Source organism: Schistocerca gregaria, chromosome 5 (assembly GCF_023897955.1).
Source record: "Schistocerca gregaria isolate iqSchGreg1 chromosome 5, iqSchGreg1.2, whole genome shotgun sequence".
NCBI classification, from domain to species: Eukaryota; Metazoa; Arthropoda; class Insecta; order Orthoptera; family Acrididae; genus Schistocerca; species Schistocerca gregaria.
In genome coordinates this window covers 543,349,221-543,375,777 of record NC_064924.1, presented here as the reverse complement: position 1 = coordinate 543,375,777, position 26,557 = coordinate 543,349,221, and the positions used below count along the sequence as shown (strand labels likewise).

Here is a 26,557-nt window from a genome sequence, read left to right as displayed (position 1 = left end):
ATGTTTTCATCTGCAGTTTGTTTTGGGACATCCTTCACATGGAGCATCTACATGAGAAGTCTATACCTGAAATTAACTGCAAATTTTTTATCTGATGAAAATGAAATGGTGGACCATTTATACCTTCACCAAATTTGAGTGAATTTCTGTTTGTTACGATGTGGTCAAAATAAAGAATTTTAAGTGGGGTATAGTGTTTTACTTTATCAATTTGAGCAACGTGCACACCTAGTTCAAAATAATGTATAAAGAAAAGTATTCCACAGATCAAACTGATAGTTAACTTGCACCAATTTCATATAATCGAAAGTTCACTGTTATCAATATTATGTCCGTGTTAAACAGAGAACTTTTCACCATTTTTCCATAATTATAACCATTGCACTAATCTGCTGGGATTTAAAGGAAAATTGTTACACCTGACAAGAGGGTGAAGTAGCAGTACCTAGGAAATTTTTCAGTCTTTTACGGACTTAATTCTATGTGAGGAATATGGCCATGAGGAGTTTGTTGAGTCAATAAGTTCAATTTCTGCAAGGAAAAAATAAGCATATTACAAAAGAAATAAAAATACTGAGTGTGGTGGTGAAATGACAGCTGTGTAGTGCTGAAATGGAAACATGGAGGGGGCTGGATGGGTGAGGACAGTGACTAACAACGGTTGAGGCCAGGAGAGTTACGGGAACGTATGATGTATTGCAGGTGAATTTCCCACCTGCAAAATTCAGAAAAGTTGGTGTTGGTGGGAAGGATACATATGGCACAGGCTGTGAAGAAGTCATTAAAATGAAGGATATCAATTTGACAGCTTGTTCAACAGCAGGGTGGTCCACTTGTTTCTTGACCACAGTTTGTCGTTGGTCATTCATGTGTACAGACAGCTCGTTGGTTGTCGTGCCTACATAGCATGCAGCACAGTGGTTGCAGTTTAGCTTGTAAATCACATGACTGGTTTCACAGGTAGCCCTGCCTTTGATGGGATAAGCGATGTTAGTGACCGGACTGAAGTAGGTGGTGGTATGAGGATGTATGGGACAGGTCTTGCATCTAGGTCTATTATAGGGGTAAGAGCCATGAGGTAAGGGATTGGGAGCAGGAGTTGTGTAAGGTTGTGTAGGTTTGGTGGAAAGAGGAATACCACAGTAGGAGGGGTGGGAAGGATAGTGGGCAGGACATTTCTCATTTCAGGACAATGACAAGAGGCAACTGAAACCCTGGCAGAGAGTGTAATTCAGTTACTCCAGTCCTGGGAGATACTGAGTTATGAGGGGAATGCTCCTCTGTGGCCAGACGGTGGGACTTTGGGAGGTGGTGGGAGACTGGAAAGATAAGGCACAGGAGATTTGTTTTTGTATAAGGTTGGGAGGATGATTACAGTCAGGGAAGGCTTCAGTGAGACCCTCAGTATATTCTAAGAGAGACTGCTCGTCACTGCAGATGCGGAAGGGACTTCTTGGTATGAAAAGGTTGGCAGCTGTCGAAGTGGAGGTATTTGCTGGTGGTTAATAGGTTTGATACAGACGGAGGTAGTGATGTAGCCATCTTTGAGGTGGAGGTCAACATATAGGAAGTTGGCTTGTTGGGTTGAGTAGGACCAGGTGAAGCAAATGGGAGAGAAGTTGTTGAGGTTGTGGAGGAATGTGGATAGGGTGTCCTCACCTTCAATCCAGATAGCAAAGGTGTCATCAATGAATGTGAACCAGGTGAGGGGTTTAGAATTCTGGGTTCTTAGGTAGGATTCCTCTAAATGGCCCATGAATAGGTTGGTAAAGGATGGTGCCATGCAGGTGCCCATAGCCATACGCCAGATTAGTTTGTAGGTAATGCCTTCAAAGGAGAAGTAATTGTGGGTGAGGATATAGTTGGTCATGGTGATTAGGAAGGAGATGGTTGGTTTGGAATCCATAGGGCACTGGGAAAGGTAGTGTTCAATAGCAGTAAGGCCATGGGCATTAGGAATTTTAGTGTACAGGGAGGTGGCATCAACAGTGACGACCAGGGTACCGTGTGGTAAAGGGACAGGAACTACGGAGAGTCGGTGGAGGAAATGGTTGGTATCTTTTATATAGGATGGTAGGTTCCAGGTAATAGGTTGAAGGTGTTGGTCTATGAGAGCAGAGATTCTTTCAGTAGGGGCATGCAGTAAGTAGGAGTGCAGGGAGAGGTAGGGATGAGCAGAGTAATAGACTCTGGGGAGAGGTTCTGGGATGGGCCTAAGGATTTGAGTAGTGACTGCAGATCCTGCTGGATTATTGGAATGGGGTCACTGTTGCAAGGTTTGTAGGTGGAAGTATCAGATACTTCCTAAAAATGTAGAATCCTAAACCCCTAACCTGGTTCTGATTCATTGATGACATCTTTGCTATCTGGATCAAAGGTGAGGGCATCCTATCCACATTCCTCCACAACCTCAACAACTCCTCCCCATTTGCTTCACCTGGTCCTACTCAACCCAACAAGCCCACCTTCCTAGATGTTGACCTCCACCTCAGACATGGTTACATCAGTACCTCTGTCCATATCAAACCTACTAACCACAAGCAATACCTCCACTTCGACAGCCACCACCCATTCTATACAGCCTAGCCACCTGTGGTCATCACATCTCCAGTGATGAGCAGTCCCTCTCAGAATATACTGAGGGTCTCACTGATTGTAATTATCTTCCCAATCTTGTACAAAAACAAATCTCACATGCCTTATCTTTCAAGTTTCCCACACTTCCCTAAAGTTCCACCGTCCGACCACAGGGAGCATTCACCTAGTAACTGAAGGCCCAGTTCCAAGGTCTGCTCGTTCACCAAATCTCAACCCGTGTGATATCTGGTTATGGGGCCATCTCAAAAGTATTGTGTATACAGAGCCCATTCCAGATGTGGAGACACTGGAGCAGTGCATTCGTGCTGCCTTTGACACTGTTAAAGTGCAGCCTGGCCAATGTATACTTGTGAGGCAGAACATGCTACAATCAATGGAAAATACAGTGTGGAATGTAACAATAGTATGACACACACAAAACTCACGTACACATGACTGACAGGTGTGTGTGTGTGTGTGTGTGTGTGTGTGTGTGTGTGTGTGTGTGTGTGTGTGTGTGTGTGTGTGCGCGCGCGCATGTATGAAATCTGAGAAAGACTGCGAAATCAGAAAATACACTTTTGCATACTGCCTGGACTATAGTGTACACACATTGCCCCTTTTAAACTGCAAACTAGCGGTGACTTTTGTCCTTTTATATGCTGATACAGGTTTCTATCTGAGCTTTTCCTTAATCTGAGCCTACATAGAACATGAGATCACTCTAGGTTGTTGTTGTTGTCGTCTTCTTCAGTAGAGACTGGTTTGATGTAGTTCTCAACATTAGTCTCTCCTGTGTAAATCTCTTCATCTCTACATAACTACTGCAGCCTACAGCCACCTGTACGTGTTTACTATAGTCAAACACTGGTCTCAATTTTTACAACTCTCCCCCCCCCCCCCCCCCCCCACCTACCTCTCTCACCAAATTAAAATACCTTGATGCCCCAGGGCATGTGCCATCAACCTAACCCTTCCTTTTACCCATGATCTGATTCATAGCCTCTAAATTATCTACCCATCTGATATTCAGAATTCTTCTGTAATTCCATCCTCTTCTTGTTTGTAGTGTTTATCACCCACATTTCACTTCCATGTAAGGCTGCACTCTACACAAAAAATTTTAGAAAAGCCAGTAGCATATTTGTCTTTCTCTAGGAAAAAACTTTTTTTGTTGTTGCCAGTCTACATTTTACACCCTCTCTACTTCTGCCACCATCTTATAGAAAACTCTAGTATTAACATTAAGAGTCTAATTTCCTATTCTAACTACCTTAACACCATCTGATTTAATTCAACTGCATTCCATTACCATTGTATTACTTTGGGTGATAAGATTATAAGATGTTTTCAAGATATAATCCATTCCATTCAGCTGATCTTCCAAGTCCTTTCTCCTCTCTGACAGAATTACAATTTCACTGGAAAACCTCAAAGTTTTTATTTCTTTTCCCTGAACTTTAATTACAAATTTCTCCTTGTGTTCCTTTACTGTTTGCTCAATGCACAGACTGAGTAACATGCAGGGTAGGCTACAAATGTGTCTCACTTCCTTCCTAGCTACTACCTTCCTTTCATGTCCTTTGACTTTTAGAACTGCAGCCTAGTTTCTATAAAAGTTGTACGTAACCTTCCACGCACTCATCAGATCAAGGTTATACAGGGTGATTTTTTTCCACAGTCTATTAGCTCTAGGGATTGATCAAAGAGAGGATAAGGAACAAAAAAGGTCTAATGAAGTTATGGCCAGTAATGCATGGTTTACATGCTAGAGACCATTTATTCAATCATACATTGTTACAGAGACTTTGGTCTAATACGTGCGCGTGGACACAAACACAAACACACCAGTTGTATACGTGAGTTTTGTGTGTGTCATACTATTGTTACATTCCACAATGGATTTTCCATTGATTGTAGCATGTTCTGCCTCACACGTTCACATTGGCTAGGCTGCACTTTAACAGTGTCAAAGGAAGCACAAATGCACTACTCCAATGTCTCCACATCTGGAATGGGCTCTGTATACACAATACTTTTGAGATGGCCCCGTAACCAGATATCACACGGGTTGAGATTTGGTGAATGAGCAGACCTTGGAACTGGACCTCTCGTCCGATCCATTGACCAGGCAAGACACAACTGACATGTTTCTTGATGTTAACAGCGAAGTGGGCTGGAGCACCATTGTGTAGCAGCCACATAAACCTTCAAATCATCAATGGCACTTCTAGCAGGGGAGGTAAAGTCACCTGCAAGAAATGTCGACAGTTCCTTCCTGTCGTGGAAGGAAGACTGGTCCCAAAATATGGTCACCAATCATCCCGGCCCACACGTTTTAACTGCGCCAATGCTGACGATTCGCTGTCACTATACCATGGGGTTTCTGCATACTATCACAAAGATGACTGTTATGAAAGTTGAAGATACCACTCCACGTAAAGGTGAACTGATCTGTGAATAGGGGGGATGATACAAATCCCAGAATCATGGCTGCCTAGTGAAGAAACCAGTGACAAAACTGCTCCTGATGTGGAAAGTCTGTCACTAGTAAGCCCTGCACATGCTGTAAGTGATAAGAGTAGTAACAGTTGTCATGGAGAACATTCCACACAGTAGTCTAGCTCAGCCAGTACTGGCATGCCAAATTCCTGGTACTGACACAGTGGTCACTTTCCACAGTGTTGGTCACATTTTCCTCCAAGTCTGGTGTCTGAACATTTTGGATATGTCCTCCATGATTTCCTGCTTCCTGAAACAACCCTGTCTCAGATGAATGGTGAAACACTTGCAAACAATCAATGGTGTGCAGAATGAGATTTTGACTCTGCAGCAAAGTGTGCGCTCGACCGAGACTCGAACTCAGGACCTTTGCCTTTCATGGGCAAGTGCTCTACCATCTGAGGAACCCAAGCACGACTCACGCCCCATCCTCACAGATTTACTTCTGCCAGTACCTCGTCTCCTACCTTCCAAACTTTACAGAAGCTCCCTTGCGAAGCTTGGAAGGTAGGAGATGAGGTACTGGCAGAAGTAAAGCAGTGGGGACGGGGCACGAGACGTGCTTGGGTAGCTCAGGTGTTAGAGCACTTGCCACGAAAGGCAAAGGTCGCAAGTTCGAGTCTCGGTCTGGCATACAGTTTTAATCTGCCAGGAAGTTTCACTGAATGGTGTGGTTGTTATTGGTGGGGATAGGTGTCCTGGCACAGCCTTGCTGCCTATTACCATCTGCCTTTCACCATGTCGGCAAGCTCTCGATTTGAATATGGAATCACTGTGTACAATACTGTATCACATCCACTACAATGTCAGTCAGCAGGATAAGTGTATCGGACACAAAATTACCAATTACTATGGCAAAATTAGGCTAGGGCATGATGTATGAGGAACAGAAGCACCCTCTCGGCAGAAACCACACATATCATAACTGTGGCTGCATGTTACAGTGTGTACTAGATTGTAGTCTCTATAATGAAGTGTGATTGAATTAATGGTCTCTAGCATGGAAACCATGCTTTTACAGACATATGTTCATTAGATGTTTTCTGTTCCGTATCCTCTCATAGGTAAATCCCTAGGGTTTGTACATGGTGGGAAAAAATCATTCTGTATACTTCCACTGGCCTCTCACTTTCTCATTTCCAGCTCAAAATGATTTTCTGATTTTATATTTAGAAATTAACAAGTAATAAAATGAAACGGATTTTAAATTATGACAGTATAACATGGAGAATTCAATTTAGGAAATTGTTAAAATCACAAATAGGTAAAAGTCTGACCAGTCCTTACCTTCAAAAGGCGCAACTTGTAGAATAATTGATACGAACACTTTTGTCTTCAGTCTTTCTCCTGACAGACAAAACCCTCTTTGCCAAGTGACTGAATGACTTGCATCCTTTTCTCAGACTTCACCAACAAATTAGTCTTTCCTTAATGAGGAAGGATCCTTATATTCCAAAAGTTAAGGGCGTTGTGTTCTAGTTTAAGATTTTTGTCATAAGTATTGGGAATTCTAACTCTTGATAGTGATTACTGACCAGCATTCCTCTCCTTTTAAGTTGTATAAAGCTATTCTTTCATCATAAACCATCATAGCATTTTACTCAAGATTTATTGCAGTACATTACAATTCATGTATTTATACTATAATAAATTAAAATTATTATTACCATCAGAACTTGAAGAACCATGTCATAGTTGTTTATAAGAAAAATTAACTGTTCTTTCCGTTGAGGAAAAATTGCTGCCATTCGTAAAATAAAACATTCTACTTGCTCCTGCAATTCTGCTAGCAGCCGGTTTACAAGTTCACTTGGATAGGTCTCACTCAAGCCAACAATTGCTGCACTGAATTCAGCATATCGCCTTGTTATCTGCAAGGAGAAAATGTGATTTACAAGTTGGAAATTTCCATTGACAACATATCAAAAGCCATTACATTATCATACCATTGCACTGTTGCACCAGCTCCATGAAAATGAAATATTGCTTCTAGCATTCTAAACTGAATAGTGGCAATTCAATAAGTATATCAAGAAATATACAACCGAAAATTTGAAACTTTGTATCATAAAAGTATGGGGGTGCATGTAGGTTACAGAAGTTCCACTGTTGTTTCTAGTGCATTATCACCTGTTGGAAAACTTTGTAGCTGTTTTATACCATTAACACACTGTGGAATATTAATGTCCATTCCTGTATATTTAATATGGAATTCTAACCTAAACAACTGCTATGTGTTTATAGAATTTCTGAACAAGGGCATGAGTTTGTACTGGGTACCTATATTTCAAAAGAGAGAATACATGGAAAATAAAAAGTTTTCTTTCCATAATTGCTTATTTGTTTCAGCCACTGGTGTAACACAACTGGTCATGAATGACTTGGGTGATTAGAGGACATCTTCAGATTTAGAGGATCTAGAAAAATGAACCATAAGTAGAAAGAGCCTTCTACTTAATGATTAGATACACAATTGTTTGTGTGTGTGTGTGTGTGTGTGTGTGTGTGTGTGTGTGTGTGTGTGTGTGTGTGTTTCTCTCTCCATATCCTGAACCTTGTTTCTCAAGGTATCATAACAGAATTTGTTGAAACTGAGACAGAAGCTTTTTCAAAATCTGTTAATCAAATATAAACAGTAACTCTGATTCAAATTTACCCAAGTTAAAGAATAGTAAAATCAATTACTTAAATCATCATGAATCCATTTTGTGGGATGACAATGCTACATGTTGGTTTGATTCCACAGGTATAGCTGAACATGACTGTCAATTAACCATCAAATGGGTGCACATATGCATAACGTGCACCAAACACAAATAATAATGTCTTGTACTGTTGCAGTGTTGCTTCACAGCTGCATGCCCATAGCTATTTCTACGTGACTGCTTCAGTTAACTCACTGCTGAGTTGTGCTGTCATACATCCATGTGAGCAGCAGTAATATAAAATAAACAGCAAGCTGGATGACAAAAAAATTATGATCTGTGCACGAAAATGTCCAAGATTCAAGCTACCTGTACAATCCCACAATGAAGCAGTTATCTACAAGATAATTAGTAATCACATAAGCATTTGGCTGGCATCTGATGCAACTGCACTGTTTAATTCTTTGAGAGGGTCATACTGTGGGGTAACACTTGCACAGAGCAAGAGAGTGATTTAGCTCATATAATGTAAGTTTATTTTATTGTTGTTTAGTTAAACTAAGATTAAACTGTGTTTTTGCTCATAATGATTTCCATGGTAACTTAGAGAAAGCTATTTTTTCACCTGTGTACAAAGTACACTGCATATCTACTTGTGTTATGAAAATCAGCACACCTGCTCACGGGTTAAGAAATGGTACGCAACTTGAGAGATAAAATCTGGTTATAAGTAGGTCAACATAAAAATAAATAACAAGAGTACCGTAAAAGTTAGAAACAGCGCACATGCTATGTAATTCACAACTATTAATTTCTCCTATTTGAATCATGTACAGTTCTCTATAATTGCTCTTTGCTCCATTCCATCTGCACATGGCCTTTGTGTCCATTGGTCTCCTACTATACCCAATCTACCTCCACCTTTTGTGCTACACCACTAAGCTGTTCTGTGTTTTATTCCTGTCGTCTTCCTCTATTTTCTACTTTCCACTGTAGCTGAAAAAGCATTTAAGTTACTAAACTCACTTGGTCAATGTTCAGATATTCTGTCAAGCACTGCCCATTTTTATCTCTGTTCTTCTTCAGAGTGAATAAGATTTTGATCTTTATTTATAAAATATAATCAAATGGGACATTATAGAATACTTACATAATGTGGACCCATTTCTTTGGCACTGAATTTCATTGGGTCACAGTCCTGAACACTGTTGATATTCAACCGGAATATGTACTCAAACCTGCAAATATTAATTTACATATGTGTTAACCGCAATATATTCAAATAAAATACCTTGTTGTGATGTAACTACTTTCTACAATGTAATCTCTAAGTAGACTCTGTGCTAATGCAAGTTCACAAACGAAAATATCAAACAAAACTTCTGTATCTGAATCATAATATCATGATTTCGATCATGATATTTAACAGTTTATAAAGCAACTGGAAATGTTAAAGAAATATCATTAACGTCAGCCATTACTTCAGTATCCAAGCCATTTGGTTCCATTGTAGAACTGCGTTCCTGATTATGTCTTACAGACTGGAATATTTGCCTAGCCTGTGCCATCAGAGTAGGTGTTACAACAATTTAAGCTTCAAATACCTCAGCTTTTGCAAATACAAATCGTCTGCAATTTTCTGATTAATGATTTTTCTCTCTCTAGGCCTATTCTTATTTTTAGTATTCACGCATTAGTCTACCCTCTTCAATATGAAGAATCTCTTTTACAGCTCAGAAAATTCTGATCATTATTTTGGCATATCATTCTTGATATTCAGGAGATTAGATGTAATATATCTGAGTTGATACCACACATTCTATCAAAACAAAGCTGGGAGATTATACTGACTATAGGAATACTTTAAATGCTTGCAGAATTTGTGGATTAGTTCTATTTTGTTAAAACACTGTACAATGGTACTGGCCAAAGAGAGAGCAAAAATGACAGACATCTGCAAGATATCCACGTGCCGCAGTGTACACCACATTAATAACAGTTGGCGTGGAATATATGCCGGAATGGGTCCCTGCTGCTCCTGTTCTTGCTCGACATTTATGCTCTGCGGGAAAAATTCACCTGTTCTGTTACATCCTGCACTCTCCCCCCCCCCCCCCCCCTTCTGAGGCTTCTTCTCCATCCTATCTGGCCTCCTGACTCAATTCTTTCCTAGTCCTTCCCATCTGGACCCATTACCTTTTCAGTTGACTCTGACATCTTTGTTGCCAGTCCCAGCACTGGCCCAGGCATCCCCTACTCCTGTGCACGGATATTGGCCAGGTGGTTTCTGAGAACTGCCTTTCTCCTCTGGCACTCTTGACAGTGCAACACATAGTGACTGACACATCCAAATAAACCTGGCCAGAAAAATTACTTGCAGATCCTATCATATGTCTTAATAAATCCTAAATGTCTGGCCTCAGGTGTATCATGGAATTTCTGTAGAACATCTAAATGCATGTGTTTAGGAATCACTGGTAGCCACCTCTTTCCAAGTGGATCAACGTTTTTCTCGCAAAGTAATCCATTAACCACCTTAAACTGTCCTTTCACATCCTCTGACCGATTTAAGGGCACAATTTGAGATATCTTGGCGTCTTCCTCCCGCTCAGCAGAGAGATCCTGGAGTACAGTCACTATCTCCATCAAAGTCTTGATGGTCTTGCACAGGGTTTCTTGAGAGACAGTCTGCATCTTGGTGTTTTCTTCCACTTTTGTACACTATGGTAATGTCATACTCTTGAAGATGTAGTGCCGTAGTGCCCACCTGGCGAGTCGTCCTGTTGGATCCTTAAGACCTGTCAGCCAACAAAGTGAATGATGATCTGTAACTACTGTGAATGGCCTTCCATAGAGATACTGTCAAAATTTGCACATGGCCCAGATCATAGCAAGACATTCTCTTTCTGTAGCTGAGTAGTTTCTGTAGGCTTTTGTAAGTGTCCTAGAAGCATAGGCTATAACCTCCTCTTTTCCATCCAAAATTTGTACCAGAACAGCACCAATTCCATACCCACTGGCATCTGTGTTTATTTCTGTAGGTGCTCTCTCATCATACAGACCAAGTACAGGGTCAGTCGACAGAGCATTTTGCAACACATCTAAAGAATCTTGTTGAGCACCATCCCAGATAAATTTTGGATTGGCTTTTAACAACACTTGGAGTGGCCTGGCCTTGATACAAAAGCCTTTGATAAGATGATGGTAATAAGAACATAATCCGAGGAAGCTTCTCACATCTCTAATAGTGTCAGGTATAGAAAATTCCATTACAGATCTCACCTTTTTTGGGTCTGGCCACTCACCTTCGATTGACACAAGCTGTTCAAGTATTTTTATTTCTTTTGCTCCAAAGAGACACTTCCTTGGATTAATTTTCAGTCTGTCTTGTTGCAGGCACTTAAGAACAGCCCTCAGTCTTTTTGTGTGTTCATCAAATGTCTCTGAGAACACTATAACGTCATCTAAATAACAAAGACACATTGTCCACTTCAAGTGACATACAAGATTATCCATCATCCGTTCAAAAGTTGCTGGTGCATTATACAAACCAAACGGCATTACCTTAAACTCATTAAGGCCCTCAGGGGTGATGAAGGCAGTCTTCTCACGCTCAGCCTTTCACTTCTGTCATTGTGTGTCACCGAAATACTTGCGCAGTTCCACCTGGAATACTTCCCAGCTCGTGAACTTCTCCTCGTTTTTCTCATACCATTGCTTGGCAGTGCCCTCCAAGTAGAAAAATACGTTAGCCAAACACATGGTGCCATCCCATGTGTTAAATCTGGCTATACACTCGTCCACCTTCAGCCACTAGTTTGGATCTTGGCCATCGTCACCAGAGAACCTGGAAGGATTTCTCGTGTGGTGGCACACAGTTGCTGTCATTGTAACATCCTTTTCTTCTTCTGTCTCCGATAGGTTGCAATCTGTTGAACATGGCTTGAATTCAGGTTTCTCGCCATGTAAATGGTGGCCCTGTCGCGGCCGGATGGGAGCCACTGTGTCGTTGATAATGTACGCTATCACAAGTTCCAATACCCAGCGTATCCACCAGAATAATGTCACTTAGAAGAAGGTGTAATTTGATGAATGACACACTAACTTCATTTAACGAAGGTTTATTCAGCACTTGCACATACAAGAATGCGGAGCGAACTGTCTCCGGCCAGAACACATACGGTATATACGCAGTTACAGAACATTCTAGTACAATGATTCTTGACATTTGTGGATCCTCCTAGAATGTACTTGAACCGCATACAGAAATTAAAATTTTACAGTTCAGGTGAGTTTTGAACTCGTGACCCTCCATGCAACAGTCTAGTATCATAACCACTACACCGTGGTGACTGTGCTACTCGGCTTCTTCTGCGACAGTATCAAAAACTGTGTCAAACTAGTCTCAGAACACCTCTCCTATTCAGTGTCAAGCAAAAAAACTTGTCACTGTGCACGTTGCTAATCGTAATGTGCACATTCACTTACATACGACAGCTTTAGTGACAAAAGCACGTATGAATGTTAGGAAAGCCCAAATGGTACAAATCGTAGAAAACTCTCTCAGCTTATAAGAGCCGCATCTCGGTTCCTGGCAATTGTACCCTGCCTGCCATTTTCTGTAATTTTATAGACAGGGTTACTCAAGATTTTTCGTTTGCCCTTTAACAGTGCTTCAGTGCCTGCAGTTTTTCTGTGCTATCTTGAACAGCTGACTGCAATGTGCCTTCAATCATGAACTAATTGGATGATGATATGGTTTTAGGTTGTACTGTGGGACATATTTCTAATCTCATAAGTTTATTTCAAGTTCTCTCTGCTATTGGTCTCAAGTGCAACAAAGACAAGTGTTCTTTCTTTCAAACTGAGATCAGCTACTGGGGCCCTGTCATCAACACCCAGGGCATCCATTGTTTGCAGTTTCCTTTAACTGCTATTTGTGACCTCCCAGAACCTCACAATGTACGTGAACTTCAAGCAGCACTAGGAAATCTAGCTCACTATATTCAGTTTATTCCAAATGCAGCACAAATTGTGACATCATTGCACAGAAAAAATGTTTCTTTTGAATGATACCCGGAGTGTCAAAGTAATTATCAGTGACTGAAGGACACTTTATTGAGTGATAGCTGTTTAATGCATTTTGATCCCACTCAGCTAGTCGTGCTACTGGACGATGATTCCTCATAAGGGATTGGTGCTGTGCATTCACACGAAAAGTTGGATTTATAGGCAGACCAACTGCCTTTGCATCCTAACTCTTGACCAAGGCTCAGTACAATTATTCCCAGCTAGAGGAAAAATCTTTGACCATTATCTATGGTACAATAAAATGCCGCCACTGTCTTTACAGAAGCAAGTTTTACCTAGTGACAGATCACAAGCGACTGATGTCATTGTTCAACCCTTCAAAGCAAATAACACCATACACAGCATGAAAGCTGCATCACTGGTCTTTGATACTGTCCACTTACCAGCATGTTATCATGTACAGACCAACAGCCAATCATTCCAATGCAGAGAACCTCTCACCTACCAGTTGGCAACAATACAGTGTTCAATGCATCTGAAGATCCTTGTTTCTTTCTTGATGTGCAGGACTACAAACTCTTGATTGATTCCATTGTCGGATTGCTCAGGCAATGGCTGTGGATACCAATCTACAAGTTTTGATGCAATACATCCGTACTGGCTGGCCACATTCTGTCAAAGCTGCTCACAATCCAGTGGTTCACCGATACTCTGCACTTCGGCAAGGATTGTCTGTACGACAGGGCGTCATTCTGCTTCACTGAAATAGTGATCAATCACTTGAGAAAGTTCCACAGTGTCGCCAAAAGGAAGTTCTTTGTCTTCTGCATCAAGGCCACTGAGGCATAGTGTGTAAAAAGCAGCTTGCTGAATGAAACTGTACATGGAAGGGATCTCTCGTTGTCAGGCACATGCAGAGTATCAGAATGCTTCACCTCAAAGGTTCTGTTGGCTGCGTATCCTGCTGCAGACTTCTCAGTTTCAGTGGCTAGCTCCCTTTGCTTCCCTTGGGTCCCGCACTGTCAGTGTCCTACAGGGAGCCTGTAGATGCCAATGTGGTGCTACTGACATCACTGCAGAGTCAGCTGTCCATGTCGTGGAGATCTGGTCCTATCTGGCCTGCTGCTTTTCTTCATGCTCACGAAGATCCACCAGTCACTGCTATGTCATCACCACTTCCAGAAGATGCTTGTCCCTAAGGATGGGTGTGCACCCTATGACTGGTTTATCGGCCAATGTTCCCTGTCATTCGCAAGGTGAATGTTGGAGTGCAAGCAGGAGCTTGACATGGGCCACATTTTCAGGTACTGCCTCCTCAGTGGCACCTGCATCCAGACCCCCATATCCTCCACCTCCCACCCCAACTCTCACTGTTGTTACCAACAAATCCAGTACACCATGATAAGGTTGTTGGGGTGGGGGCAGTGGGGGATGGAGGAATGTGGTGTTTTTCACTACCAACACCATGCCAGGCATGTCAATTCATAGTTCCAAGGTTAGCACCACACTCAATACCACAACTAGAGGCAGCCACACGGCAACCAGTGGCCACCAACTTATGGTTGTGGCATTGACACACCCTCCATGACTGGCACAAACAGTGCTGCTCTGATAACATGTAAAAGGCCACGACTAGCTCCTGCGAGCCCAATATTGCACTGTAATCACTGCCTGTGAATACGCAGTCTCTCCCTCTCTGTCAGGGTCTACAGTATAATGGCCTCAGCTATGAACTAGGGCACCAGAATTTTACTTTGGATCTGACTGCATTGTATTCAGCAAAATACTGAGTTAGGCAAACACCTTTTATATAACTGTTCTTGTGACTCTCATTTCTGCTTTTGGCCTTTAGAACCCATGCATTGCCACAGGCCTGACCAGCCTGACCACTGTAACTGCTTCCACGTGCACAGGGAATATCATAAATTCGAGGGGCCCTGAGGCTGAGATCATTCTTAACCAGGTGGAATACCTACTTTATCTTCATAGGTGGTCAAAAAAATAGGTCTAACCATTTTGCTAGTGGTGGCACCACAGAAAGGAAAAAGCACACAGATGATTTTCTAATATTTTCATGTTTTTGTTTCTTAGGGAGCATCACCTTTATATTACAAGCCTCATAACAATTCTTTTGGAACACATACTTCTGGTGATTGATTTTGAAATCCAATTGGTCATCAACAGGAAAAACTGTGGTTCTGTATATTAATGGAATGGATGGTGGAAATTCTGTGTGCTAAAATGTAAATCAGTATGAATTGGCTTACAGTGCACAGAATGTTTGAGCTATCCATCAGACTTCTGTTGTACTACAACATCCAAAATGGCAACTTTGCCTCACCCTCTCTGTCTCAATGGTGAACTGGATGTTAGGTGCAGGCTATTCATGGGAACTGCTTAAGAACTTTGACACCAAGTGGCAAAATCATAAACATATTGTCAACATAACAATACAATTTGGAAGAGTGAAATGGAGTCAAATTTAATGCCCATTCTTCGAACTGTTCCATACCGAAATTAGCCATTCCTGGAGACAATGGAGAGCCTACAGCAACACTCTTGGTCATTTCATAAAAATTGGAAGCTTAGTTTTGTAAGACCTATGTAGTTTCGTTAAGTGCTCCAGGCAATTTTTACTCTGACTTGCTGTCCTTCAGTCATCTTACATGACCTAAGTACAATAAATCATCAACCAGTTATATTTCTTCATTATTAATTTATGCCATTTTCGTTTTGACGTATTGGTTACTCATTCTTTAGTCTAATTGTAAGTAACATTTAAACATGATTTCAAGCATCTGTTTTGTCAATCATATCTTCTGAAAATAAGTAATGCTTTTTATGTTAATTTAATGTTTATGTGCCAGTTGTAATTGATTCATAAATCGAAAAAGAATGATAAATACCTTGGCCATATTGCACTCTGAAGAGCTTCCCAATACTGATCTAAAGCTGGCACAGCACGTTTGTGACACATGATCTGGTATCTCAGGATGAGATGTGCACACAAAAATAGAGCTATTGCATCATAACAGCTCTGCACAAATGTCTCCAAGTTTTTCTGAAAGATTTTACATATTACTTCTCCACTGCGTTGTCTTTAAATAATAATAAACACTAAGTGTTACCATAATAGCATTAATTTTCATACAAAATTCACTTACAAAAAATTAATCTAATGTATAATAATTAAAATAAGTGAATATTGAAATAAAGATATTTATTGTCAGAATAAATCTGTTAATGTATAATTAACCAATTAAAGACCAAGTAAAATTTTTGACCGTCAAGGTAAGTATTTTAATGAACTGATTCATGAGATTTCAGTTATCTTTTGATTTACATAGTTTTACTGATTATCAGTCAAATTGCATGTATGTATCAGAAGTTGTAATTTAGGGTTTCATAAAAGGAAATCAAGATATTATGACAAAAAGGGAGACTGTGGGGAAGATATTAGGCAACACAATCACAAAAGCATTATGTTGAAAGACAAATACATAGGAAAAAAACAAGCTATAATACACACCTGGAAATTGAAATAAGAACACCGTGAATTCATTGTCCCAGGAAGAGGAAACTTTATTGACACATTCCTGGGGTCAGATACATCACATGATCACACTGACAGAACCACAGGCACATAGACACAGGCAACAGAGCATGCACAATGTCGGCACTAGTACAGTGTATATCCACCTTTCGCAGCAATGCAGGCTGCTATTCTCCCATGGAGACGATCGTAGAGATGCTGGATGTAGTCCTGTGGAACAGCTTGCCATGCCATTTCCACCTGGCGCCTCAGTTGGACCAGGGTTCGTGCTGGACGTGCAGACCGCGTGAGACGATGCTTCATCCAGTCCCAAACATGCTCAATGGGGGACAGATCCGGAGATCTTGCTGGCCAGGGTAGTTGACTTACACCTTCTAGAGCACGTTGGGTGGCACGGGATACATGCGGACGTGCATTGTCCTGTTGGAACAGCAAGTTCCCTTGCCGGTCTAGGAATGGTAGAACGATGGGTTCGATGACGGTTTGGATGTACCGTGCACTATTCAGTGTCCCCTCGACGATCACCAGAGGTGTATGGCCAGTGTAGGAGATCGCTCCCCACACCATGATGCCGGATGTTGGCCCTGTGTGCCTCGGTCGTATGCAGTCCTGATTGTGGCGTTCACCTGCACGGCACCAAACACGCATACGACCATCATTGGCACCAAGGCAGAAGCGACTCATCGCTGAAGACAACACTTCTCCATTCGTCCCTCCATTCACACCTGTCGCGACACCACTGGAGGTGGGCTGCACGATGTTGGGGCGTGAGCGGAAGACGGACTAACGGTGTGCGGGACCGTAGCCCAGCTTCATGGAGACGGTTGCGAATGGTCCTCGCCGATACCCCAGGAGCAACAGTGTCCCTAATTTGCTGGGAAGTGGCGGTGCGGTCCCCTACGGCACTGCGTAGGATCCTACAGTCTTGGCGTGCATCCGTGCGTCGCTGCGGTCCGGTCCCAGGTCGACGTGCACGTGCACCTTCCGCTGACCACTGGCGACAACATCGATGTACTGTGGAGACCTCACACCCCACGTGTTGAGCAATTCGGCGGTACGTCCACCCGGCCTCCCGCATGCCCACTATATGCCCTCGTTCAAAGTCTGTCAACTGCACAAACGGTTCACATCCACGCTGTCGCGGCATGCTACCAGTGTTAAAGACTGCGATGGAGCTCCGTATGCCACGGCAAACTGGCTGACACAGACGGCGGCGGTGCACAAATGCTGCGTAGCTAGTGCCATTTGACTGCCAACACCGCGGTTCCTGGTGTGTCCGCTGTGTCGTGCGTGTGATCATTGCTTGTACAGCCCCCTCGAAGTGTCCGGAGCAAGTATGATGGGTCTGACACACCGGTGTCAATGTGTTCTTTTTTCCATTTCCAGGAGTGTAAGAACATTAATATTCCACTGAGACATTTGAAGGATGAACCTTAGCAGATTCACAAGAAAAACAGCACTAACCTTGAATAATTAAAAAGGAATGCTAACTGGCTTGGGGATGTGTATGAAGATGTGCAAGAAACTGAGATAAATAATAACGACATTGAAGTGAGAATAAAATACAGTAGCAAAATTAAAAAGTGGAGAGGTTTCCAAAAGAAAAAAAACCTAGAGTGCAAGAAAAAAATAAATAAAAAAAATTAAAAAAGGGGCAGATGAATGAGTATTAAGAAAGGGTAACTGATTTAGCTGCTTCAATGTGGCAGTTCACTTCCAACACAAAAGTGGAAAAAAAACATTTAAGAGAACAGTGAATATTGAATGGTTTAAGTTAAACAATTTACGTGAGTAGTATCCTGTCTGTTGATAGATGAAAACCTCTTCAACATTGCAGAGTTGGAAAGAACATTAAAATACTGTCAAGATCTAAATGACTGACCAGTTTTGAGAGGGAGAGAGGGATGCAGGAATTAAAATTGAAAGATGTTGACCATTCTATTAAGAACAAAAAACCAGCACTATTCAGATAAGATTTTGTTTTCTACTTTGTGGATATAGAAAGCAGGAACTTTGAACTAATTTCGGAGTCCTAACATAAAATAAATGAATCCTTTTTTATCTTTATCGTTTGTTATGTAGTTTCATTAACAAAAAGTCAAAGCTGGAACTAACAGTAAGTATTCTTGTTGAACCATAACTTTAAGGCTAAAACATTTACTGAGCACCATAAAATCTGTAACAATGGATATGGACAATGTTATACATATTGATACAACCATGTCTTCCATCTTCACAACCAGGGGGGTAACTAAAGTACTGGTCATTACTTCCCTAATAATTTCCTATGTGCTGTCCCTGTCTTAATCTCAGAATGGAGACATTTATTCTTATCTTTGGCACTAAACTCTCTCTCTCTCTATCTCTCTCTCTCTGTTCTCCATAATTTTGTAACAAAGGAGCTTAAAAGAAGAAGAACTCTGCAATGGGTAAAGTTCCACCAATGTTTTAAATTTATGTAGTAATCAGTCCTGAAGCAATTGTTCCTGTTTTGGGAATTTCCAAGTGGATAAACTTCTTATATTATTTGTATTTACTGTGTAAATTCATTCTAAACAATTACATACATATAATATTTTAACTTTTCAGAATTGTTATTGAGCTGATGCATAAGTTGACAGCACTTTACTTAGGGTGTGAAAAGTTTCTATATGAGATTAAGGGTACACAGAAATTATCAATCATATATTCTCCTCTCTCTCTCTCTCTCTCTCTCTCTCTCTCTCTCTCTCTCTCTCTCTCTGTGTGTGTGTGTGTGTGTGTGTGTGTGTGTGTGTGTGTGTGTGTGTGTTTTTTTAACTATTTCAGAAGAAGGCCTTCTGGCAGAAGGCTTACATATTTACAAGTAGTTTTGTTGTGCCTGTCTGCAGCTCAGCATCTTCACTATATAGTGGGTAGTAATCAGTCCTTTACTAATATAGTCATATATTCTTTTATGTCATATACGACTCCCTCTCTCTCGGTGCTGACAATTTATTGGTTCCATATTTTGGATACAGTCTAGAGACAAAGTTGTGGAATGGCCCTGGGTATGCACATGACAACCCATCTATGCCAATGCTAACTTATCATGGGTCACCTAGAGGAATCCTTCCTATCCACTTAGCACCTCTTGTCTGTTTTAAATTCACTTATGACATCTTCATGATCTGGCTCCATAACAACGACAGCCTATGCTCTTTCCTCCAGAGCCTTAAAATCTACTCCCAAATCTGCTTCACCTGTTCCTTCAAAGCTCAAAAGCTACTTTTCTAGATATTGATTTACACCTCTCAAATGATTCCATAAAAATCTTGATTTATATCAATGCACCAAACACCAACGGTATTCCATTTTGAGAGCTGTCCTGTTCCACATTAAAAAGTCTCTACTACAACCTTAGCACCTATGGACATTGCAGCCGCACTGGAAGATATGGGTTAGCCAAAATATACTGATAACTTTGCCATAGTATTTACAGACAGACACTATCCTGTTGCACTAGTCTAGAAACATACATCCTGTGACACCTACAGACAACAAAAATCCTGGTCCATCCTTATACATCATCTAATTCGAGATTCTTACCCCATAGGTCATGTGCCTGTGGAGGACCCAGCGCCAAGATGCAGATACAAAACCTCTCTATAGGCACCTATACAGCACATCCTATTCCAATCCCACCACATGCATATCCTACCCCATCAGAGACACAGGCATCGGCAGTGTCATCATTTCATATAACAGTTCTGCTGGAACATCTGCATAGCCTGTTATGTTGGCATGACAGTGAGTCAGCTGTGCCCAAATGAATGGCCAGTGCCAAGTGTCTTCATGAGCAAAGTTGACCACCAAGTTACACAACACTCAATATGGAACATGTAAATGGGTTTACAAATGTAATTCACTCTCTCAGTAGCTACAAGTTGACTTCATATGACTGTCTCATACATTAATCTTAATCAGTATATATAACAAATGTAAGTGGAGTTTGTCTGTGTAGCGCACCCCCGCATCTCCGTGGGGGTTATATGGTATGGTGGACCTCCAGCCCTCATCTAAGGAGGTGGTTCCGGTTTGGAACTGTAGGGATTGGGTTAGAAGAGGGAGTCAAAAGGGGGTATCACACCTATGGACTTCTTATGGGAAGTCCATGAAGCAGATGACAATCTAACACCAAAGTGGCCGAGACTGGCCAGGAAGTTCCTTCTAGAGTTATCAAGAATGTTCTCAGTGTTCTAAAAAAGAAATGACTGAGGAAGTGACATAGTACTTTTTCGAAATTAGGGTATTGTGGGATACTTAAGCAGTTTTAAGGGCACTTAAAATTATTTTTGAGCCCGTAATACTAACATTTATTTATTTATTTATTTATTTATTTATTTTTAATGTTCATTTATATGATGTTCTTAAATGTTCAAGTGATCTGGAATGTTGTCAGAGAACAAATGAAAATTAAGACCAGGCGAAGTGGGTCTTTTTCAGCTGTATCCATTTCAATTAATAAATGGGTAAAGAAATCTACCTCTCATTCTATATTTTTTAAAGTATCCTCTACTGTGAGATCCATATACAATTTCAGAAATGAAGCCTGAACAAAGATGAACAATTAACATTTTCTTCTTGTATTCTGTGAGCTCACTATTACCTTTGACTGAGTGGACCAACTATATTTGGGTACAGAAATGAGACTTGGGTGCCACTTCAAAAGGGTTACCATTGCAACTAAATGAATCGTTCACAAGAACAGAATCATCGTCATCAGAATCATTTAAAAACACTGCCACTTTACACTTCTTTACAGGTTTAATGATATCACTGTTACTGGAATCGACCTCATAACCACAAAAACATTCATTCACACAGTCATCTGGATCTTCAGTCTCACTAGGAACAACTCAATAATGATCATCCAAAAACCTCCAAAAGTTATTCAGTTTCATTTATTTCCTTCCATTTTCTGACTAGGGCCATCTATAAAAGCAGGAGGAACTTCAAGACAAAAACAGTTACTATTTGAAATATCAAAACTGAATCAAAATGCTAAACAAGCAAAAAGTAATTAAGGAAATACATTGATTGTTGGTGTAAATACCTAAATAGAAAAAACAGTTAAAATATATCGCAGCAAATGGTGTCAAAAGACACAAGTTATCTTGAGATGTGTCCATAGCAAAACTTCAGATTCATCCAAAATGAGTAAACAGTGTTGCTCTTGCATGGATAAAGTCTTACTTTAATAACAGAAAACAGGGGCGTGTACTGAAACACAGGATCTAATTGCATCGGGACGAAGACTAGTATGTTTCCTTGTACTACATACCTTCCTTTCTTTTTGTCTTATGAAATTATCTTTTGGTGCAATGGTGCTAAATTATATGAAGTACTTAGTCAACAAAAACATATTAAGAACATTTACGTGAAAGTAGATGACCAAGTATCTTGAAGCAGCCTCTGCAATGACTGACATCCTTACACTTAATTTCTGATACATGCATGCCTTGGTAATTTAATAACAAAAATAAATTTAAGCTGCATTGTGATTTATGCAGCCACAAAACATGTCAGAACCAATGTGAATGCAAACTTTATCTCTTTTTCTACAATTCAGTGTGTGGTTTAGCACTCTGATGCAATTTTCTTCAACGTGTATACATACCGCAGAAATATGGGAATTCCTACAAAAACAAAGCAAAACTGAAAACCTAACTTACTGACCACTCCTTGTATAAATCATCTCATTATCTAGGTTGCAAATAATTATTAGCTGAATGACTAACTGCAATGTTTATTGTAAATAGTCACCTATTTTTGGTGTAGCACGAGAGTTGTTATGTGGTCTTTATTATGATGCTTGTACCACCAAGAAAGAGAACAAGATGTTAAGAGAACAAGATGTTACAGGTGTATATTTCCTGCAATCTGCATTTGGAGTTCTTGGTGCTATATGCTTTTACATATGCATGCTACAGCCCATGTACAGCCAGGAGAAATGCTGTACAGACAGCTCAAACAAAATGAATGACGCACAATGTATTTTGCCTATATTAACTAATAGTGGATGTAAAAGAGAGTGAAAAAATGGAGTTTCTTAATATTTGGTCTATCAGTTTGGCCAGGATTAACAGTTATGAAATTTTTTGTTCAATACCTACAGTTATGAAATTTTGAATTTAACTGTTAATACTAAACTGAGATAACAGTCTTGTTTTATGTAACCAAGAAATCTGTGCAACTTTTCACAGTTTTATCCAAATGCTGTACATTAAATAATAGAAATGTTTGAAATACAGTAAATACTTTTCAAGGAAAGTTGGAGAAACTATTTTAACTCAGATGTATCAAGCTGGTGTCTAGTTAAGTGAATATTCCACGCCCAGATACTTTTAGGGACTTTTTTTAGACCACTCTTGTTTTAAATTTGGTACAGGTCACTTTTGTAACATGATGACTCTCTCTCTCTCTCTCTCTCTCTCTCTCTCTCTCTCTCTCTCTCTCTCTCTCTCTCCAGCTATATTGGAAAGTACTTATCTAGTCAGAAGAAATTACTATATATCATCAGATTATCTGGATTGCTGTATATCATTTACAGAAGCTTCAAGTTTAGGCTTTACAGTAAACAAGAAAGTTAAAGACAATATTAATGACATTGGAGATATCTCAACTCAGGAATAACAAGACATTTCAAAAAGAAGACAATCCACTAAAGTGATTCAGGCCTAGGTACCAAGCAACTTTCTAATGAGGAAATGCAATAACTTTATGTCATAGAGGTACAGAAACTGATAAATGACAGAATTCTGTTGCAGGTACAATATGATATTGAGGTATTTTAATGTGAAAGTAGGGCAAAAACCAAAGAATTATTTAGAGACATCATAATATGTTAGTAGAAAATACCAAGAAGTACACCATATTTGTCCTAACACATTCTTCCACAACATAAATACAAAATTTAGTTGACAATCCTCATAGGGAATTAAAAGTGAAACTGGCTACATTTCTGGACATTCTGCCAAGTTGTTGTTTCCATTTTGTGCATAGTATTTCTATTACTGACCCAGTCATCTTCTCTTCTTCAGGTGCTGTCAGTTATGCTGTTATGTGTACTCGCTACCTGGACTGCAACCAGACTAAGACTTGTTGTTGGGCTTGCACCACTATTTACAGATGATAGTGAGTTAAGACTTCAGACATCCACTCAGCCCTTCAATGGTTCCTTCTTGTTGTTTTAAGAGCCTGCAATGATATTCCGAGGATCACATATTCTCTCATCATTTCCCAGCTCTGGCGGATGTGATGGATGACAGGAACTTAGTAAATTGAGGGCAGGACCACAAGCCTTGTGTAAATTGTAACCTTGATCCCTGTTTATTAAAGTCTCCCAGCATCTTTACTTTGGCAGGGTCCTTAATTATGATGTACCCAAAACTTGGTGCTTGCACCACAATACTAATCTCATCATAATTCACTTCATGATTATATCTGAGGTACTGCTCAGTGACGGTTGATGTACTTGGTTGTCTTAGATGCGCTGTTGATGTTCCCTGAATCTCTCCTCGACTGTTGACATAGTCTGTCCCAAGTAAGAAAAGCCACATTTGCAAAGAAAGTGGTACATTCTCCACTTCTGGAGTCCTAGATCATTTTTACCATTACAAAGAGGACCTTTTATCTTCAGTGACAGGAGAAAAACACACTAGATGCCTTGTGTCTATAGGAGTATACTGGCCTTCCTGGATATTGGGCCAGTATCAAGTAGATAAGTGATTCTTGGTTTCTCTTTTTCTTAGACATTCTTGATTCTGACTGCAATGTCCACTGAAAATTAATGATCAGAGCACCCATTTCTTTGGACACCTATTTGTAGCTGTTACAATTCTTTGTTAAGCCTCTCCTTGTCTTAAACTGGTTGATCTATGGACCAGAGTCTTTAGCACTGAATTTCTCTGTGACCCCTGAATCAAACAAAAATCTTAACATATGCATCTCACTACTGGCATTTGTGTAATCAGATAATCTGTTGAAGTTGAAATATGCAACAACAGTTTTACATGGGACAGTGGCTATTCTCTTAGTGGAGCATGGAAATGAGCCTTTCATGCTGAAAGGCTACAAAAAGTAAGTTGAGTTATCCAGCAGCTACAAATTTTATCAGCTTTGCTACAGATGTTCCACCATCAAAGACATCAAAAAAATCTCTGGTGCCACACGTAAGTTCTGTGACTCCGCAGTGTCTCCATGACATAATTCAGCTAACTACTCATAAATAAAGTACCACATTGCTTACACATAAGCATGTACTGAAGAATGTTGCCACAAAAAGCTATTTTCTTAAATTAGTCAATGCTTGACCTCAATAGCAACTTTTGCTTTAGTCTTAGTTTCCTGACTGGTTTGATGTGGCATGCCACGAATTCTTCTCCTGTACCAAACACTATCTCAAAGTAGCACTTGCACCCTTCACCCTCAATTATTTGCAGGATGTATTCCAATGTCAGTCTTCCATGACAGTTTTTACCCTCTACAGGATCCTCTAGAATCGTGGAAGTTATTCTCATACTGTCATCAATCTTGATGTTAAGTTTATACCTAATATTATTTCCGTTACTCCTCATTACTTTCACTTTTCTTTGGTTTACTCTCAATCCATAGCATGTGCTCACTGGAGTGTTTACTTCATTCAACAGTTCCTGTGAGTCTTTCACTGAGAATTGCAATGTCACAAGCGAATCTTATCACTGATATCATTAGCAACTATCCACCCTACAGAGGATTTCTTGTATTAGAAGTAACGCACACTATTTAATCTGATTAGTAAAACATGCCAACTGTATAGAGTTTTTCTCCTTTACTTGGAAGTTACCTGAAATTTTCAACTTGACACCATTGCAACTAGGCTAAACAGCATTTTGTGCTTGTCTCTTTTTATATGAAGAACATGTAACAAAATATCTTTTTCCAGCCATCAGATTTATAGACACTGCCTCATTACAAAACAAACCAGACTTTTTGCATTACTAAGGAACTATTTTTCTTGGCATATTAGTGTGTAACTGTATCTTGACTTTTAACTGTGATCTTACACTATAGCAAGTTTCCTAAAAATCAATTAACTCAGTACCAGTGGATGAACAGTTTTACATCATATACATTCTTGCATGGAGTCAAAAAGTAAAACTGGCACAGCTCCTATATAGTCTTATGGAAAATGGCATTCAGAAATGTTTTGAGCAGTTGACAGAATTAAGGTAGTATTATGAGGACTCAAAAGGATTTTACTTCACAGGGTATCACCATCAGCTGAATATCTTCTCTGACATAGCACAAGCACATGTCTGTAATAAATTGCTTGTCCACTTCCACTTAGTTCACAGATTTTTATGAATCTTGCGGCAGCATGGGGTATATTTTAAGATAAAAATGCAACCATGCATTAACACGACACTAGAAACATTTCCTTTGTAATGTGAGCAATCTCATTTCTGTTGTGTACATAATAGTCCCAAATATTTACTTTCTTCAAACACAAAAGAGCACAACTTTATAAAACAGTACAATTAAGTGTAAAAATAAGAAATAAAAGGGATCTATGTCTTGATACCTACAACAAGCAGATTAAGTGTTTTTGCCATAATCTGATCAAAGAGGTCTAAGGCATGGCTGCCTTTTACCATGAAGAATTCTGTCAAGAATAAATATTCCCGGCATGCATTGTCAACTAGACAATACTGTTCACTACGAAAGAGGGCCTCAAATGGGTACTGAAACAAATGAGAAGTGAATTAACAATTACTCCTGCCAATATTGTGTCAGCAATATTATATCACACACTATTCTTACCTTACTTTCATTTTTTTGAGCTGCATGTGGTACAATAATAGGAGCTTCCAAATGAGAGGTCAGCACATCACCACGATTTCCAATGGTGAATACAGTACCTTTATTTTTCAGTGACGTTTTATAAAATAAACCTTTTGGTCCTGTATCTTCAATGCCCATAAGGTCATCTTTAGTAGCACATTCATCATACTGAAGTTTCATTATACGTGATGAATATGATTTGAAATATGAATAATATATCTTGCTCATTGTATCAACGTATTCACTACGTACTTCCTGTGCAACAGTTCTTTCATTTGACAGAAGAAACTCGTAGTAAAACCTAGACAGAAATTTGTGTTTTATGAAACAACAAAAACTATTTATTTAAATTTATCCATGTTATATGGATGTTTGTGGTCTGCAACTGTATTAAAAGATTATGTGG

At 40.0% G+C, this 26,557-nt stretch overlaps 1 protein-coding gene across 1 annotated transcript in view; it reads right to left on the bottom strand.

The window, feature by feature from the left end:
* LOC126272071 (vacuolar protein sorting-associated protein 52 homolog) overlaps positions 1-26,557 on the bottom strand; it is a 106,823-nt gene that overhangs the window by 21,326 nt on the left and 58,940 nt on the right. The window contains exons 6-10 of the mRNA XM_049974617.1: positions 26,131-26,452; positions 25,896-26,051; positions 15,662-15,816; positions 8,875-8,962; positions 6,747-6,950 (exon numbers count right to left, since the gene is read on the bottom strand). Coding sequence (XP_049830574.1) covers positions 6,747-6,950; positions 8,875-8,962; positions 15,662-15,816; positions 25,896-26,051; positions 26,131-26,452 — 925 coding nt within the window. The remainder of the gene's footprint in view (positions 1-6,746; positions 6,951-8,874; positions 8,963-15,661; positions 15,817-25,895; positions 26,052-26,130; positions 26,453-26,557) is intronic.